The sequence below is a fragment of the Gymnoscopelus braueri genome (assembly GCF_963280865.1).
Source record: "Gymnoscopelus braueri genome assembly, chromosome: 19".
NCBI lineage: Eukaryota > Metazoa > Chordata > Actinopteri > Myctophiformes > Myctophidae > Gymnoscopelus > Gymnoscopelus braueri.
The window spans coordinates 50,885,316-50,901,588 of NC_137621.1; the positions used below are offsets into that span (position 1 = coordinate 50,885,316).

The following is a 16,273-nucleotide window of genomic DNA, read 5'->3' on the forward strand; positions in this document are numbered from 1 at the left end:
TTAAGGGTTTGTGATTTCTATTTGACTGTGCAGGGCAGAGGCGTAAACTGACTGACTGACTGACTGACTGACTGACTGACTGACTGACTGATTGATTGATTGATTGATTGATTGATTGATTGATTGATTGATTGATTGATTGATTTATTGATTGATTGTCAATGTGTACAGAACAATACACGCAGGAAAGTCAAAAGGATGACACAAACATTCTAAAAGCTTATTTCCATTGTTCCGAGTGTGTAACCTGCATAATCTCACAATAAACGTGCACAATCTTGTATGTCTGTATACGTCCGTCTGTATTTCACGTATCCCGGCATGCACGGCGCTCCCGACGAACCGATCGATGGAGTGCCATGCCTGCCGTTGGATTGGTCAGATAGGCGTTGTCCAGACCTGCCAATCTGACCGATACGACTTGCATTTTCAGAGCTTGTGGTTCCAGACTACGATCCTCGCAGTGATGGCCTGCTGAAGATCAACAATGATCACATTGGATTCTACAGAGTCACCACCGATGAGCCCATGTGGAGCGCTATCAGCCAACAGCTCATCAACAACCACACGGTAATAATACATTTCTTCTTCTTATTTTTAAGTTCTTGAATGAATCCCACAGCAGTTCTTTAACTCCAGAGACAGTTTATGTAACTGTCACATCAAAGTCATGTCTTTCACTGACACAATAACATCACATATAGTAACATCCCGAGCTCTCTCATTCTGTGGTGTTTCTAGCATGATGAAATACAAAGCACTCCCTCGTGGATGAAATGGAATACTATCAAATCACTGGAGCATATTGAAAAAAAATATATATGAAATTCAATATACAATAAGCCATAAACATTACAATTATGTTTGGCTTTTTACCCCTTTATCTCCCCAATTTAGTCGTTATGCCAATTAATTCCTCCCCACACACATATTGTGGGTTGTCACTGATGTTGTATCCTACTGACTCACCCACCAGTGAGGAGCCCCCACTGAGAGGACGCAGCAGATTTTCCATCCTACTCCTCCCGTCCAACACTCCCTGCTGAAAAGCAGGGGGTGTTGGGCCGGAGGAGTTTAATTGATAAAGAGGTAGGAGTTTAATTGATAAAGAGGGAGGAGTTTAATTGAAAAAGTTATAATGAAAAAAGGAAGAACATTGGATTATTCCAAATTTGGTACAAATAGTACAAATGTTCCATTCGTACACTCTCAGTGTTACAAACCGATAAGTGTGTGTGTGTGTGTGTGTGTGTGTGTGTGTGTGTGTGTGTGTGTGTGTGTGCGTGCGAGCGTGCGTGCGTGCGTGCGTGTCCATTTTGTCCTCTACTAAAGCATATTAACCAATGAAAAGTAATAACAAGAGCTTGTGACTACATAACAGTGTAGTGTTGCTCATCCCTCATTTGATCTCACCAGGAATTTGATGCAGCTGATCGAACCAGTTTCATTGACGATGTGTTCGCTCTAGCCAGGTAAGGTCATGACCCTGTATACTGTACATGTATATCTATATGTACTGTATATGTAGTGTAACAGCTCAAGCCAGGTAAGATCATCATAACCCCAATATTTATGTCAAAGCTGACATGTCAGCAGAGGTGGGTAGTAATGATGACTTACGTAACAAAAAACAAAAAAAAGTACTTACTTACTAAAATTGTACTGTAGTTTTAATGCAACATACTTGTATTCAAGTATTATTTGTGAATACATTTTTCATCTTTCACTCCTTTACCTTTGTGCCAAATGTAAAGTAAAAGTAACATTTCTCAAATGATTTGGCTACATTGCACTAGTCACTTTTATTTATTTGCTTTTATTTTTAGGAATTTCAAGTGTGTTCAGATTATGAAATAATAATAAATTTTAAATATTAAATCAGATCATATGAAATAACTCCACACGCAACTCCATTAATTACATTAATTGCACATTTAAGGACGACTTCACCCATGTTCAACCTATCTTCATATAATTAGTCCTCACTAATGCTCATGATAATATGGCACCATTTTTTTTCGTACTCGGCCTGTGTCTCAGAGGAGGGCTGTGGACAGTCCAGAAACCTGCCTACCAGTGACATCATTGATGAGGAATCCAAGCTAATAGAAACCGCAGGCTTTCTATTACTGGAAAGTTAGCATTCTATAATGGAAGCCATTGTTCTCAGGTTAATAAGAAATCAAATAAAAAATATAAAATTGTGTTTAAAAAAAACTGCCTAATGATGATGTCACTGGTAGGCGGTTTTCTGAAATGTCCCTACAGCCCTCCTCTGAGACACAGAGTAGAGTAGAGTAGAACAAAGTTTGAAAAAATTGGTTGAAAATGGGTGAAGTCGTCCTTTAACTCTTTCACTGCCAGACTTATTTCAGACTGTGTCGTCCCAGTGCCAGGAAAAAGGTGCATTTTTCCTCTGTTTGTTTTTTAACATTGAAGTGAATGGAGCAGCAATTTTTTGGATAGCGTTATCTCCTAGTTCCTTTGAGATAAACCATATTTTCGTCATTCCGTCATTGGCCATGATAGCCATAGAGCCATCGGACGGGAATTCCCGTCCGGGGCAGTCAAAGAGTTAATGTAATGTAACGTAATATAATTTGATTTATAGACAAGTGGAATGGGCTCTATGCACAGCAGCCATATTGGAAAGAAATTGGGCCTCTTCCTTACTACCTTCACAGGTGTTACCAATGCTACTAACTGATATTGTGCATGTTGGCTCACTGAAAACACTCTGCTACACCCAGTGGCGGAACAACTGATCAGGCCCCCCCTGCATACACAAGCCCAGCCCGTGCCCAGCCCGTGCCCAGCCCGTGCCCAGCCCGTGCCCAGCCCGTGCCCAGCCCGTGTCCAGCCCGTGCGTGCGCGGACGCGAGCGAAAAGTTGCGGGTTTTGGGCGGATTGTGTTCGTTTTTGTGCTTTATTTCGGTTTTAGGGTTAGGGTGAGCTTCCAACAGTGTATTGGGGTGCCTCGAATATATTTGCAGTTCCATGTAAGCTGGTGAATCTCTGTGAAAGTTGCTGAGAGGTGGCCTCGGAGAGGCGGAGCAAAGTGGGTCTAATTCTAATAAAATAAAGGTCCATGTGATCTGACAGCCCGGGCCCCCGGAGTCCCGGGCCCGTAAGCGGCCGCCTACCTGGCCTACTCGGACGCTCCGCCACTAGCTACACCAGTGGGTCGCAAAGTGAGTTCCTTGAGTGGGTTCCAAATGGCCCCTTATTGGTGTGTGACTATGAGAGTTCCGAGTCCATTTGGTTCCATTTGTACACTCCGAGAGTTATGGTCCTTGAAATTAAAAGGTTAGAGAACCACTGTGCTAATGGAACAGAGCCTTCATTAGTATCATTGGTAATGGAAGTGAAGGAAGAGGCCCAATTTCTTTCCAATATGGCTGCTGTGCATAGAGCCTATTCATCTGATACACCTGTGATGCGCACAAATTAAGGCCTTTCATGAATCGCATATGGGTCTTTACTTAGTCACAAAACTACACCAAAATAGAGTAGAAATCTACTACAGCTTTGTGAATGAGGCCCGATACTTTTAATTGAGTACAGGTTTTGGCTGCACTGCCCACCTCTGCATGTCAGTGACTGTAAAGTTATGTTTAATGTTCGACATGTGTCCATCAGGACACATGTACTGTAGCAAATTATGTTAAATGTTTGATGTTAATGATGTTAATGTTGATTATGTTAAAGTAGGGTAAGTGATATCCATTTGTTAAAATAAATGTCAATTAACTATATTCTGATAGCAATCACTGCTATAGAGTGTTTGTTCAGTAACAGTGGTCTCTCCGTCTCTTCAGCTCTTTATTAAACAGACAATGCATTTTCAGGTCGGGATACCAATTGTATCCAATCAGGAGAGAGAACTCATACATTATACAGGATAAACAAGTGGAATTGGAAGTGCATGATGACACAAAGAAATGAGACAGACTGTAACAATATAACTTTGAAGATCATAAATGGGTAGGCTACTCTCTCCTGATTGGTTGAACATTTGCAACCGGCCTGGAAAAGTATTTTCTGTTTATTAAAGAGCTGGATGGGGGGGGGGACCCCTGTTACTGATCAAACACTCTATAGCAATAATTACTATCAGAATATACTAGTCACTAGTGCTTTAACCTTTTAACAAAAAACGTTTTGTTTTGACCAAAAAATATCGCCTTACCCTACCTTTAATGTTGTGTCCATCATGCAGAGCAGATGTAGTAGATTATGGAACAGCCTTCAACCTGACTCAGTACCTGGCCAGTGAGACAGAGTACATCGCATGGAGTCGTCTCAGCTCCTCCATCGCCTACGTTAAGGACATGTTGTCTGACACCCCACTCTACCCCAAGTTTCAGGTCAGATATACATTAAGGACATGCTCTCTGGCACCGCAAGGTGGGGGGACCGCGAGGTGGCAACGCGAGGTGTCATCACATCAGATATGTAAAAATATATGGTCATGTGTATGCTTTTTTTGATCAAATGTCAATAAAAAACAAATCAATCAATTAATTAATCAATCAATTGAACAGAATATCTAAATCTGAATATTAATTGATGAGAAAGTCAATATTGTGCATTGAAGATTAGATATCTGTAATAGAAATTTCCCTTAAATAGAAAGACACAAAATTACTTTCCTATATTTACAATGTGGTCTTTATCCAGAGAGCTGTTTACAATTGTATTCTAACAACACATTACACATAACACAAATGCGTCTATTTGGTTACATTATTTTGTACACTAGTCTAGTCTGGAGCTCTCTAATCTGACAGCGGACTTCCTGACGTCACCGTCTGGCCACGACACATTAATGTCCCCCTATGTAATTTTCAATGCCAGCGCCCCCACCAGTGGCGTAACGGAGGGGTAGCAAGTGATGCGGTGCGGGGGGGGGCCACCAGCAGGGGGGCCCCGCCTGCGCTGATACAAATATTTTTACAGCAAAAAAAAAAGAAAAAAGTTATTTATATTGGTCAAATAGAACCGAATTAGACCCGAATTAGACCCGAATTAGACCCGATATTTTTCGGGTTGTGCACGCACGCACGTGGGCCTCACGTGAAACTCCCGCGGGGAGGCCCCGCGATTCTGCGTTACGCCACTGGCCCCCACCAGGAGACCACAATAACTTACCTGACCTGGTGGAGACCTGTGCTCCAACCGCATGTGGTCCCTAAAAGAGTCTCCTTCTAACCCATTAAGACCTGAGACCGATTCTAAAACGTGTAACATTAGCAACAGCTAATGTTACCCAAAGGTGTTCCCTGTGTTGATAACAACGTAGGTGTTCCAGGTCTAAATGTGCTAACTAAGGGTGGTGAGTGACGTTTCAGTTGAGTCGCAGTATCACACGGCAAGTTCTGAAGTTTATTACACACAGAGAGAATATATATTCAGTATTGGACACTTGACGTGACCAGAAGATATGAGACAAGGACAAGAACAGAATGAATAGGAGTAGAACATGCATCTCGTATCATTGTGCACAGCACAGACGTCAGTCTATCTGATAAAGTAGTTGATGGTCATGACATCAAGATGAGAGAAAAAGGTCATAATTCATAACATTGGTGGCATAATATTTTCAGCATGCTAACTTTCCAGGAGGAGAAAGGCTGTAGTTTTTATCAGCTTGGAAAACCATCGATCTAAGATTGAAGTGTGTGCGTGTGGTAGCCACTGCTATTGTTTTGTATGTAAAACATGTTCTCATGTCACCTGTTTGCTGGTGTGCAGACGCTGTTTCGTAAGTATGTGAGTGACATCTCCAAGAGACTGGGATGGGAGGATGTAGGATCCCAGACAGACAGGTGAGAACCCACCCACGATAACACTGACAATGATCAACCCTATAGCATCCCCATTCTGGAGCAAACATTCGCCGAAAATAGCAGATCTACAAGCAAGACTGCCTCAGATATACATTCTTATTTATTGAGAACGTTTGACGCGTTTTGGCCTCAGCCCCATTATCACTTTTTAAATCTGCTCTGAGTAATCAGAGCTTATTTGAAAAGTGATAATGGGGGTGTAGGCCCCTCTTTTAAGCATACACATCATCATCATCATCATCCCCACCTGTGTAGGGGGGAGGTCCTTGCTTGGCAATCAGTTGATCAGTTACACCATATCACAATCACAATCAATACAGCAGTTCAACAATATCAGTGCACAAAATCACAGATCATGAAGAAATCACAGACTATTTGTATGTTTAGACAGTGTTCTCAATAAATAAGAATGCATATCTGAGCCAGTCTTGCATCCCTTATTTTGGAGTGCCGCTTTTTCCACTTCAGTGGTATTTGAACCAAGTTATATTTATAGCTGAGCACCCACTGCCTAAACAAAAAAGCATCCAGAGGAAACGCACCTGCTTTTTTTTCCTTACACTGTCAGGTGGGTTTGCAAATTTCAACGGACCAGGAGGAGTACCCATTTATCAGCTTCAATTTGATAATGTTCCAGTTTCAATGTTTGCTCATTTCTTTGTTTCATCACTTCCAATTTCACTTGTTTATCCTGTATCCTGTCTGAGTTCTCTCTCCTGATTGGATAAAATTGTTATCCCGGCCTGAAAATTCATTTTCTGTTTTCTGAAGAGCTAGAGAGACGGGGAGACCCCTGTTACTGAATAAACAATGATTACTATCACAATATAGAGCTATTTAACACTGTTACTGAACAAACACTCAATAGCAATGACTACTGTCCCAATTCAGAGCTATTTAACAGTTACTGAACAATCACTCTATAGCAATGATTACTATCACAATATAGAGCTATTTAACACTGTTACCGAACAAACACTAGTAATGATTTATCACAATATAGAGCTATTTAACACTGTTACTGAACAAACACTCTATAGTAATGATTACTATCATAATATGTAACACTGTTACTGAACAAACACTCTATAGTAGTGATTACTATCACAATATAGAGCTATTTAACACTGTTACTGAACAAACACTCTATATCAATGATTACTGTCCCAATATAGAGCTATTTAACACTGTTACTGAACAAACACTCTATAGTGATGATTACTATCACAATATAGAGTTATTTAACACTGTTACTGAACAAACACTCTATAGTAATGATTACTATCACAATATAGAGCTATTTAACAGTTACTGAACAAACTGATTACTGTCCCAATATAGAGCTATTTAACACTTATTTTAACAATAAATATCACTTTTGACATTGAGTGTGAGTGATGGATGTATATTTCTGTGTAGGCTACTCAGGGAGACAGTTCTGGGGATCGCCTGTGGAATGGGAGACACAGACGTCCTGAATAATGCTTCTTTCATCTTTGACCAGTGGATCGATGGAACACTGAGGTATTGCTGCTATACAACTTCAAAGTGGGGTCCAGGGACCCCCAGGGGGGTTCCAGGGGGTCCCCAGCTAAATGAGTTAATATGGCATAAAGAATCTGTTCAACCACTTTAACCCTGTTTTATAATGAAATAATTGCCAATTTACAAGCTCACAAGGCGTCACAACAAGGTGCCTTGTGGGCTTGTAGATCGGCTATTTTTGAAACATTTGGAAAATTCTTGGAGAAACTGGGAATTTTGAATACATTTTGAACATAAATCTTCTCCCATCTGAAAACATATTTTTAGATGGGGGTCCGCGGTGGATCAAATCAAATTGAAATTACATGATTGCTGCCTCATAGACGTAAATCAGGGAAATAATTAACCTCATGCAACAGATGTTGTTAGTGTGACATTTAGCAGTTGAAAGTAGCCTGATTATCAGACAGAAGCTGCGTGGAGCTTCAGTCTGATTGGCTCCAGTGTTGGCGATTACAAGGGGGAGGGGATTAGAATTTCCCTAAACCAATCATTGGAGATCCACGGATCCGCCTACATCTGACGTCATCGCACAGCTTGAGGGCGGCCCATGGCGCTGATTGGCTTGTCGTTAGACCCACCCCCACCTCCGACTCTCATTGGACAATACATTTTTGTACCGTATAAATCCTAGTTTCACATTACAACACCAGACCAAGAGAGGCAGTCCACTCGGAGAGTGGGCGGGGTCTATGGTCTGGAACCAGGCTAAGTTGAACGTTGTTTATCGCACCTACCGTATAAATGTTACTGGGGTCTTTTGTCTCTTGCAGCAGTGTGGCGGTCAACCTGAGGCTGCTGGTTTATCGTTACGGCATGAAGAACTCGGGTAGTGAGGAGAAATGGAACGTTCTGTTTGAGAAATACAAAGCTGCTACACTGGCCCAGGAGAAGGACAAACTGCTGTCTGGACTGGCTTCTGTGGAGAACGTCCACCTGCTCTACAAGTAAACACAATACACTATTACATGTTCACTATGTTGTTTGTTTGTTTGTTTGTTTGTTTGTTTGTTTGTTTGTTTGTTTGTTTGTTTGTTTGTTTACTTGTTTAAGGCTTTCACCAGTGGAGGAAGAAGTGCAACATTTTTACTTTAAAGGGGCATGATAAGATATGAAACCCAAAACCATTTATTTATCTGATATATATATATATTTTTATCTTAAAAGGATCCCTGGCTAATAAGCCTTATATGCCTTCATACATTATAATTGCCCTCTATAACTAAAATTATAAATTATAAACACCATAAACATTTTATAAATAGTTCATCTTTTACTGAAGGGGGACAACGCCCGTTGCAAGTTGATGATTTCATCTGTCCATGTGTGGTCTAGCCCTAAGGAATGTATGGAATGCATGTGCTAATAAAAAACAACTTCATACTTTCTAAGGTTAATATTAAAACAATATTTTAAATATATTCATATATGCATTCCATACATTCCATATCTAAAAGCTCAGAATGTTTCACAATGTGACACCTTGTGAGCTTGTTGATCAGCTATTTTTTGCCAAATGTTTCTCCTGTTATGACATGTCCAGAATAGGGATATTATAATATTTCACTGGTATATTTTTCACAATAACTATTCCACATGCATGTTTTTTCGACAGCTTCTTTATTAAACGTTATTTGCGAGTGTTGAAATGACACAGGCACCGGAAATGTACCAAAAATGTACATGCATGCCGTTTCTGAAAATGTAGTTGCTGCTTTCCAAAATATCCTCGGCACTAAGACCCTGCAGCATTTTTTCTTTTTTTTTCTTAAAGTACTTCCGTGGTTTTAGTTCAAGTTGAATTCTGGGAAACGCAGTACTAACAGAGCTACCAGAAGTATTGCCAAAAAGACTAATAAAAATGGAGATTACACACTATGGCTTTAAAGGTTTGATTGTCCTGCAGGTTACTGGAGGCATCTAAAGATGATAGCATAGTGAGGAGTCAGGACCTGTTTACCGTGGTGAACTACGTTTCCCAGAACCCCCTGGGGAAGGAGATGGCCTGGGACTGGACCACACTCAACTGGAACTACCTGGTGGACAGGTTCGTTTGTCCTGGGTCACATGTTGATGGGTCACATGGGTGTATTTATGGTTATGAAACAAGGATATGTCTGCTTTTATGAGGCCATAGCTAAACGGGTGAGAGCTTGCCTGGGAAGCAGAATGTCGCAGGTTTCATTCCTGGTCCCAGCCATGAGTTGTCCTTGAGCTAGGCACTTGCTTGGGGGGTTGTGATTATTTTGTCCGGTGCACAACATTGGCTCGCACCGGCCCTGTACGGTATTGGGATTGACTTTTGATCGGACATTGTGAAATCAGATAAAGAACATTTTTGTGTTGTGTGTTACATTGCAGGTACACATAACTGAATAAAACATGTGTTGTGTGTTACGTTGAATGTACACATAACTGAATAAAACATGTTTTGTGTGTTACGTTGCAGGTACACATAACTGAATAAAACATGTTTTGTGTGTTACGTGGCAGGTACACATAACTTAATAAAACATGTGTTGTGTGTTACGTTGAATGTACACATAACTGAATAAAACATGTTTTGTGTGTTACGTTGCAGGTACACATAACTGAATAAAACATGTTTTGTGTGTTACGTGGCAGGTACACATAACTTAATAAAACATGTGTTGTGTGTTACGTTGCATGTACACATAACCGAATAAAACATGTTTTGTGTTACGTTGCATGTACACATAACTGAATAAAACATGTGGTGTGTGTTACGTTGCATGTACACATAACTGAATAAAACATGTGTTGTGTGTTACGTTGCATGTACACATAACTGAATAAAACATGTGTTTTGTGTTACGTTGCAGGTACACATAGCTGAATAAAGCATGTGTTGTGTTACGTTGCATGTACACATAACTGAATAAAACATGTGTTGTGTGTTACGTTGCATGTACACATAACTGAATAAAACATGTGTTGTGTGTTACGTTGCATGTACACATAACTGAATAAAACATGTGTTGTGTGTTACGTTGCATGTACACATAACTGAATAAAACATGTGTTGTGTGTTACATTGCAGGTACACATAGCTGAATAAAACATGTTTTGTGTTACGTTGCAGGTACACCATCACTGACAGAAACCTGGGTCGTCTACTGGGTCGCATCAGCACCTCCTACAACACTGAGCTGCAGCTGTGGAAGGTCAGCTCCACTTCAACAATGCTGACATTAGACACATCCCTATAGCTGAATTCCAAAACCTCAAACTTTCACACTCGGTCATTCTCCTCGCGTCCCCCACTCGCGCCTAAGTCCCGCCCCTGCGAGGAGGAGAGGATTAAATGCGAGGACGGACTGGTCGACCCGTTGGCCTCACAGGATCGGAATGCACTCTAGCGTCATTTCAAAGTCTCATACAGCTGGATCACTGGAAGGCTCTGACTGGAACCATATAGAACCGTGAATGAAAATATACATGCATAGAATAATATGCAGGTATAGAATAGTACAACATATAAGAATATATATAGATGTGGATGGCCACATCGTTATCTATATAGATAAAATTGTTGTGCAAAGCCATTTATTCCTGAAATAGTGAATGAAGCGCCAGGATGAGCAAACTTACATTTATGAATGGAATCCTTACCCGTCCCTCTTTTTGCTCGAACCCAGAACCCCCCACGCGCCGCAGCAGTGAGCAGTCCCGCACGGCACTGCTACTTTGCCAATATAACAGAGTATGTCTGACTCTGAATTACATCATATTCAGTTCACATATAAATACAATACATAATTTTAAACATAATCTTTGTCACAGTCATTGCGAACGCAGCGGAAGGAGGCGCGCCGAAGGCGCGCCTCCGAGCAAGTGGAGCTTACTATGACACCGTGCTCGGCTTGTGTGTGTGTCTGTCTGTCTGTCTGTGTGTCTGTGTGCACTATACAATAGTGCACTGCCTGCAGCCAAGTAAATGTCCAATATAGACGTACCATACATCAAATGAAAGGTCTTTGAAAACTGAACACACCTGTCAAGGTTGCGTTTAAGCCCGCCCCTTCCCCCGGAAGCCACGCCCCGGAGAAGGCTCCTAAAAACACCCCATTGAAACCCCATGTTAAATGAAAAGTGCCCGAATCGCTCCGAAACTTTTTCTACCCCCCCTAAGTGGGGGTCTACGAACAAATACTTCGGCCTCGGATTTTGGCTCCGCCCCCCGGAAGTGGGTGAAACAGGCACTTCAAACACTTTGTTGAATTGTTCAAAAACATTCAAAAAAATTTTTTGGTGAATTTGTATTTTTCTAAGATGCTCCTTTTAACCCAGAATTTTGTTGTATTTTTTTTTTGGTTACCTCATTTTTTTTTTTTTTTTTTCCATTATTATTATTATTTTTTTGCGTTCGCTTCCCGCGTTCGCGCGTCTTACTTGTTTATAGTAGTCCGTGCATTGAGCCCGGTGTTTTCGGCATGGTTTCGGGTTTCAAGCAATGTTTGTGTGGCCACACGTGGAGGAGGACCATGTATACGTCACGGGAGAAAAACAAAACAAAAACAAAAACGTGTACACGTGATGCGGAAGTCTTCCGCGAGGAGCCTACACTTCATGTACACTCGCTCCATGCACACTCTGAGAGCCGACTCGGCTCCTCCACTCGCCTCCACTCACCTCCTCCAAAAAGCAAATGACCAATTGGGCCCAAACTAGTTCCGGGTCAAGCTGGAGTGACCGAGTGGGAGTGAGCGAGTAGCCGAGATTTTGGTGATTGGAATTCAGCTTATACTCTCATTTCTGCCTCCTCCGCCCTCCGGCATGACCCGGAAATGGTTTGCGTCCCAAAGCTTAATTTGCTTTTGGAGAAGCCGAGAATGAGGAGAGAGGAGGCTAAAGACCCCTACAGGGGGCCCTATCATGTAGGGGCCCTACATGATCCAATCCACCCACCCACCCTTTATTCCTATCACTTATCCACCTTAAGTTCATTATTGATAAGACACCATCATGCAAATTTTACTGCTAACCAAACAGTGAAGTCAATTGGTCCGAAACCACAATGAAATATACAAAAAACACAATTAAATAAATAAAAAACACATCAAAACAAAAAACACATGGAGATAAAACAAATGTATTTATTGTTAATTTATTTAATCGTATTTTATATTTATATCTCTATATTTCTGATTTATTTTATTGTATTTTTCATTTATAGCACTGTGCTCCTAATTTGTTTCACTGTTGATTCCATTTATTTCATTGTGGTATCTACTATTCAACTCATGGGCCAATGAACCACCACAGATTCCCCTCCCCCCTACCTACCCCACTCAGTAATCTGATCAGATTAATCACAGCTGTGTAGCTTGCGCTGTCCAGAGCAGAGCATGTTTGTTTACATCTAACATGGACATTTTAATACATGGATATCGGACATTTTCATATTTTATCACAGAGCTATTGTGTTATTTGACAGTTTGTGTTTATGCATGGTCACTAGAGGGGGACAAATTATTTGTATAAAGTCCTCTGCCCAAGTCTGCTCCCAATCGCTCTGGTCTGAATGAATGAATCACACTGTCTTAAGCGACCAACAACGTGGGAGAGTTGGCACAAGCTAGTTCGGAGAGTAAAACACATCTAGGTGTGGAAGACACAAGGATGGAAGATTAAGTATTAGGATGTGGCTATAATTGTATCCACAAGTTTCCCAGAGAGCTTACTGGGGAAACGAGAGTCTGTGAATTATGGGCATCACTTCCTGTTGTCAGTCATTCAATTCATTTTAGTGATCCGTGTCAGAAAGGGTGCATTCGGAAATGCGCACCAGGAGCGCACTCGCCTATTAGTTTGTATTGGCCAGTGCGCTCAGTTAGTCAGGGGATATTAGCAGAATATTTTCCAATCTTGGAATAAATTCCTTACCAAAAAAAATCTTCGCCAATGTGTTTGTAAAGGTGTCTAGTAACACATCTCACAAAGACTGAAATGCAGTCCCCCTAGGAGAATGTTTGACAGCTCCTTAAAGTTGGGGTACCCACCATAACCTTGGTTAAAAAAAAATCAAAAGAAAAAATCAAAATTTAATTCTGTTTTAAGTAGCATGTGAGGGGTCAAACTAGGGTGTTCTTATGATTCTGAATCCATTGCAAGCATTTGTTTTGCACCAAAACCACTCCTTGGGCTAAAAACGGCCATAGCCATCCTTTTCCAGGTATACTTTTTGTGTAAAAAGCCCATTGAGATTGGGCTGTTTTTAGCCCAAGGAGTGGTTTTGGTGCAAAACAAATGCTTGCAATGGATTCAGAATCATAAAAACACCCTAGTTTGACACCTCACATGCTACTTAAAACAGAATTAAATTTAGATTTTTGTTTAGATTTTTTTTTTACCAAGGTTATGGTGGGTACCCTAACTTTAAGGAGCTGTCAAAAATTTGACAAACACCTTTACAAACACATTGGTGAAGAATTTTATTCCTTCTTAAGGAATTTATTCCAAGATTTTTTTAATATCCCCTGACTAAGTGCTATATTGCCGAACGCACCCTCAATAATGTGGGAGCACAACCCGACAGAAATGAAAAGGTCATAAGTCTGCCTACTTACCCTACAAGATATCCCTCCACACATGTAGTAACTAGTAACTAAGTTACTGTTTGAGAGCAGTAACTAGTAATGATAACTAGTTACCTTTTAAAAGTAACTCGCCCAACACTGCCAACTATAGAGGCGACCCCATTCAAGTTAACCAAGTAGGGTTTAAGTAGATAGTAGAACCCTGCAAGCACGGCAGGACCCGGTTGAGCTAGGCCTGTTAATTCAGGCCGGGCTGGGGCCATTTTTTAAATGAATGGGTCGGGCACGACTCATTACAACTTGTAAACAATTGTGCAGCGGTATTCACCATTTAATTGAACCTCTGTCCTTTCTCAAGTAGATAGTTTTCCTGTATATGGTGTAAACACAAAGAGTTTGACATGCATTGGTTGCTTTGGTGGGTGCTTGTTTTTAGATAGAGCTATACACAATATACAGTATCTGTGTACTAGTGTGTGCTTGTGTTCTTCAGATGGAGCATTTCTTCAAGTTAACCCCTGACGCCGGAGCAGGAGAGATGCCCAGACAGCAGGCTCTGGAGACAGTGAGGAACAACATCCAATGGGTCACCAGGAACGAGGAGGAGATCAGAATTTGGTTGGACAACAACGTGGCCTGGCCCTGAGAACATCAGCTGTAACCACATGAACTATTCTGGACATGTAGGCCGTTGGTTCTCAAACTTGTCAAGCCCCCAAATTAATATGTATTTGCCCGCGGACTCCCACCAGAAAGGTTTTTTCTTCTGTCACAACGCGTCGCATCATGATGCGTTGGATGCAACTAGCCTATGAATTACACGCCTCGCGTTGGGAGCATGTAGAGCGTCTATTTTCAATCAACTTTCTTTTCCTGGGTAATATTTGACAATTTGGCCAATGTTTGATTTTTTTATTGTACAGTTTGTTGATTACTTTTGACGCAGTGATGGTCTTATTTTTCTTTCTTTTTTGAGGTATTAAAAAGGTCTTAAAAAGTCCTTACATTGTCACTTTAGCAATGTGCAGATACCCTGTATACACGTTGTTTGTTTACTGCTGAGTGAGAAAACAACGCTGCCAATTAAGCAAATCATCTGGGGACCCTCCAAATTCCTTTTGGGGACCCCCCTGAGGGTCCCGACCCATCGTTTGAGAACCACTGCTCTAAAGTACCATATTCATTTCTGATCCTGTCAATCCTTGTCAATCGTAGCATCCTTAATTCTGCCACCTCCAGCTCTGCCTCATGCCTTTTCGTCAGTGCCACCGTTTCCAAGCCGTACATCATGGCTGCATCTATGCAACTAAGTAATTAGTTAACGTATGTATGGTTTAAGTGATTACCAACTTCAAGGTGCTCTCTGTAACTTCCATGTCCTTGAAACTCGGGTCCCTCATGCAAGTGCTGAAATATTTACGGCTGAAAATACAGCACCATCTACCTACTCAGGGGAGAAATAGAATTCTGATATTTTCCCATCATAGACCAAATATTAATCTACGACAAGCCCACAAAATGGAGGCTAGGATTCAAGTGGTTAAGCCAAAGATGGTGGGTATTTAGGGAGATCCACCATCCCAATTTTTGCCACTAGAGGCAAATTTAGCCACTAGAGGCAAAATGATACACAAATGACATACTGATACAAATGGTCTCCTAAGTGGCCCCATCTGACGCAAACGTTCTATGTTTACTTTTGCTACAGTAGATCTCGCGAGAGTATGTTGCTGGTACAAAAAAAGTTGATAACAAAGTCGATTTTCTCCTGATTTGTCTCTCTGAAAAAAAGCCATTTTAGAGTCAGAATGTTGGAAAATTGGGTCTAATGTTTAGAGAATTCTTCATGTTCACTCTCCCATTGGAATGAATAGACTCCAACCTACTTCCTACTTCCAGTCTCCTAAAGAGGTGGCCACCTACAGTATGTCACACTGATACAGGATGCAAACCGGAGATAGTGGGTCTTGCTTTCCTATTTGTCTTGGATGTAGCTTAATGTATACTCCATACACTCGCACTGTCCTTAAAGGTACATAAAGGACCATACCACACTCCTTATAGGGACATTATTGTTAAATGTAATTGCCTTCAGCACTTCTTTTTTTTAACAATCTTTTCTTAAAATGATGACTAAAATAATGATATTAGAAGCATTTATCATTTTCTTTTTCCCTTACCTGTACCATATTCTATCATTTTGCTATAAATATGCATATTTACTGCAAGACTCAGGTATTTTTAACTAAATGAAATAACTTGCACATTTTATTTGTAAATTATCTCAGAATCAATGCAAATTTGCTGTATCATAGAAGG

The 16,273-nt window shown here is 40.9% G+C and overlaps 1 protein-coding gene across 1 annotated transcript in view; it reads left to right on the forward strand.

Moving 5' to 3' along the window:
* The window catches only part of enpep (glutamyl aminopeptidase), a 49,425-nt gene extending 33,214 nt beyond the window's left edge, over positions 1–16,211 (forward strand). Inside the window, exons 13-21 of the mRNA XM_080415130.1 lie at positions 434–570; positions 1,417–1,472; positions 4,220–4,367; positions 5,755–5,828; positions 7,269–7,373; positions 8,168–8,341; positions 9,301–9,441; positions 10,498–10,579; positions 14,448–16,211. Coding sequence (XP_080271256.1) covers positions 434–570; positions 1,417–1,472; positions 4,220–4,367; positions 5,755–5,828; positions 7,269–7,373; positions 8,168–8,341; positions 9,301–9,441; positions 10,498–10,579; positions 14,448–14,600 — 1,070 coding nt within the window. The 3' untranslated portion in view covers positions 14,601–16,211. The remainder of the gene's footprint in view (positions 1–433; positions 571–1,416; positions 1,473–4,219; positions 4,368–5,754; positions 5,829–7,268; positions 7,374–8,167; positions 8,342–9,300; positions 9,442–10,497; positions 10,580–14,447) is intronic.
* Positions 16,212–16,273: the final 62 nt, after the last annotated feature.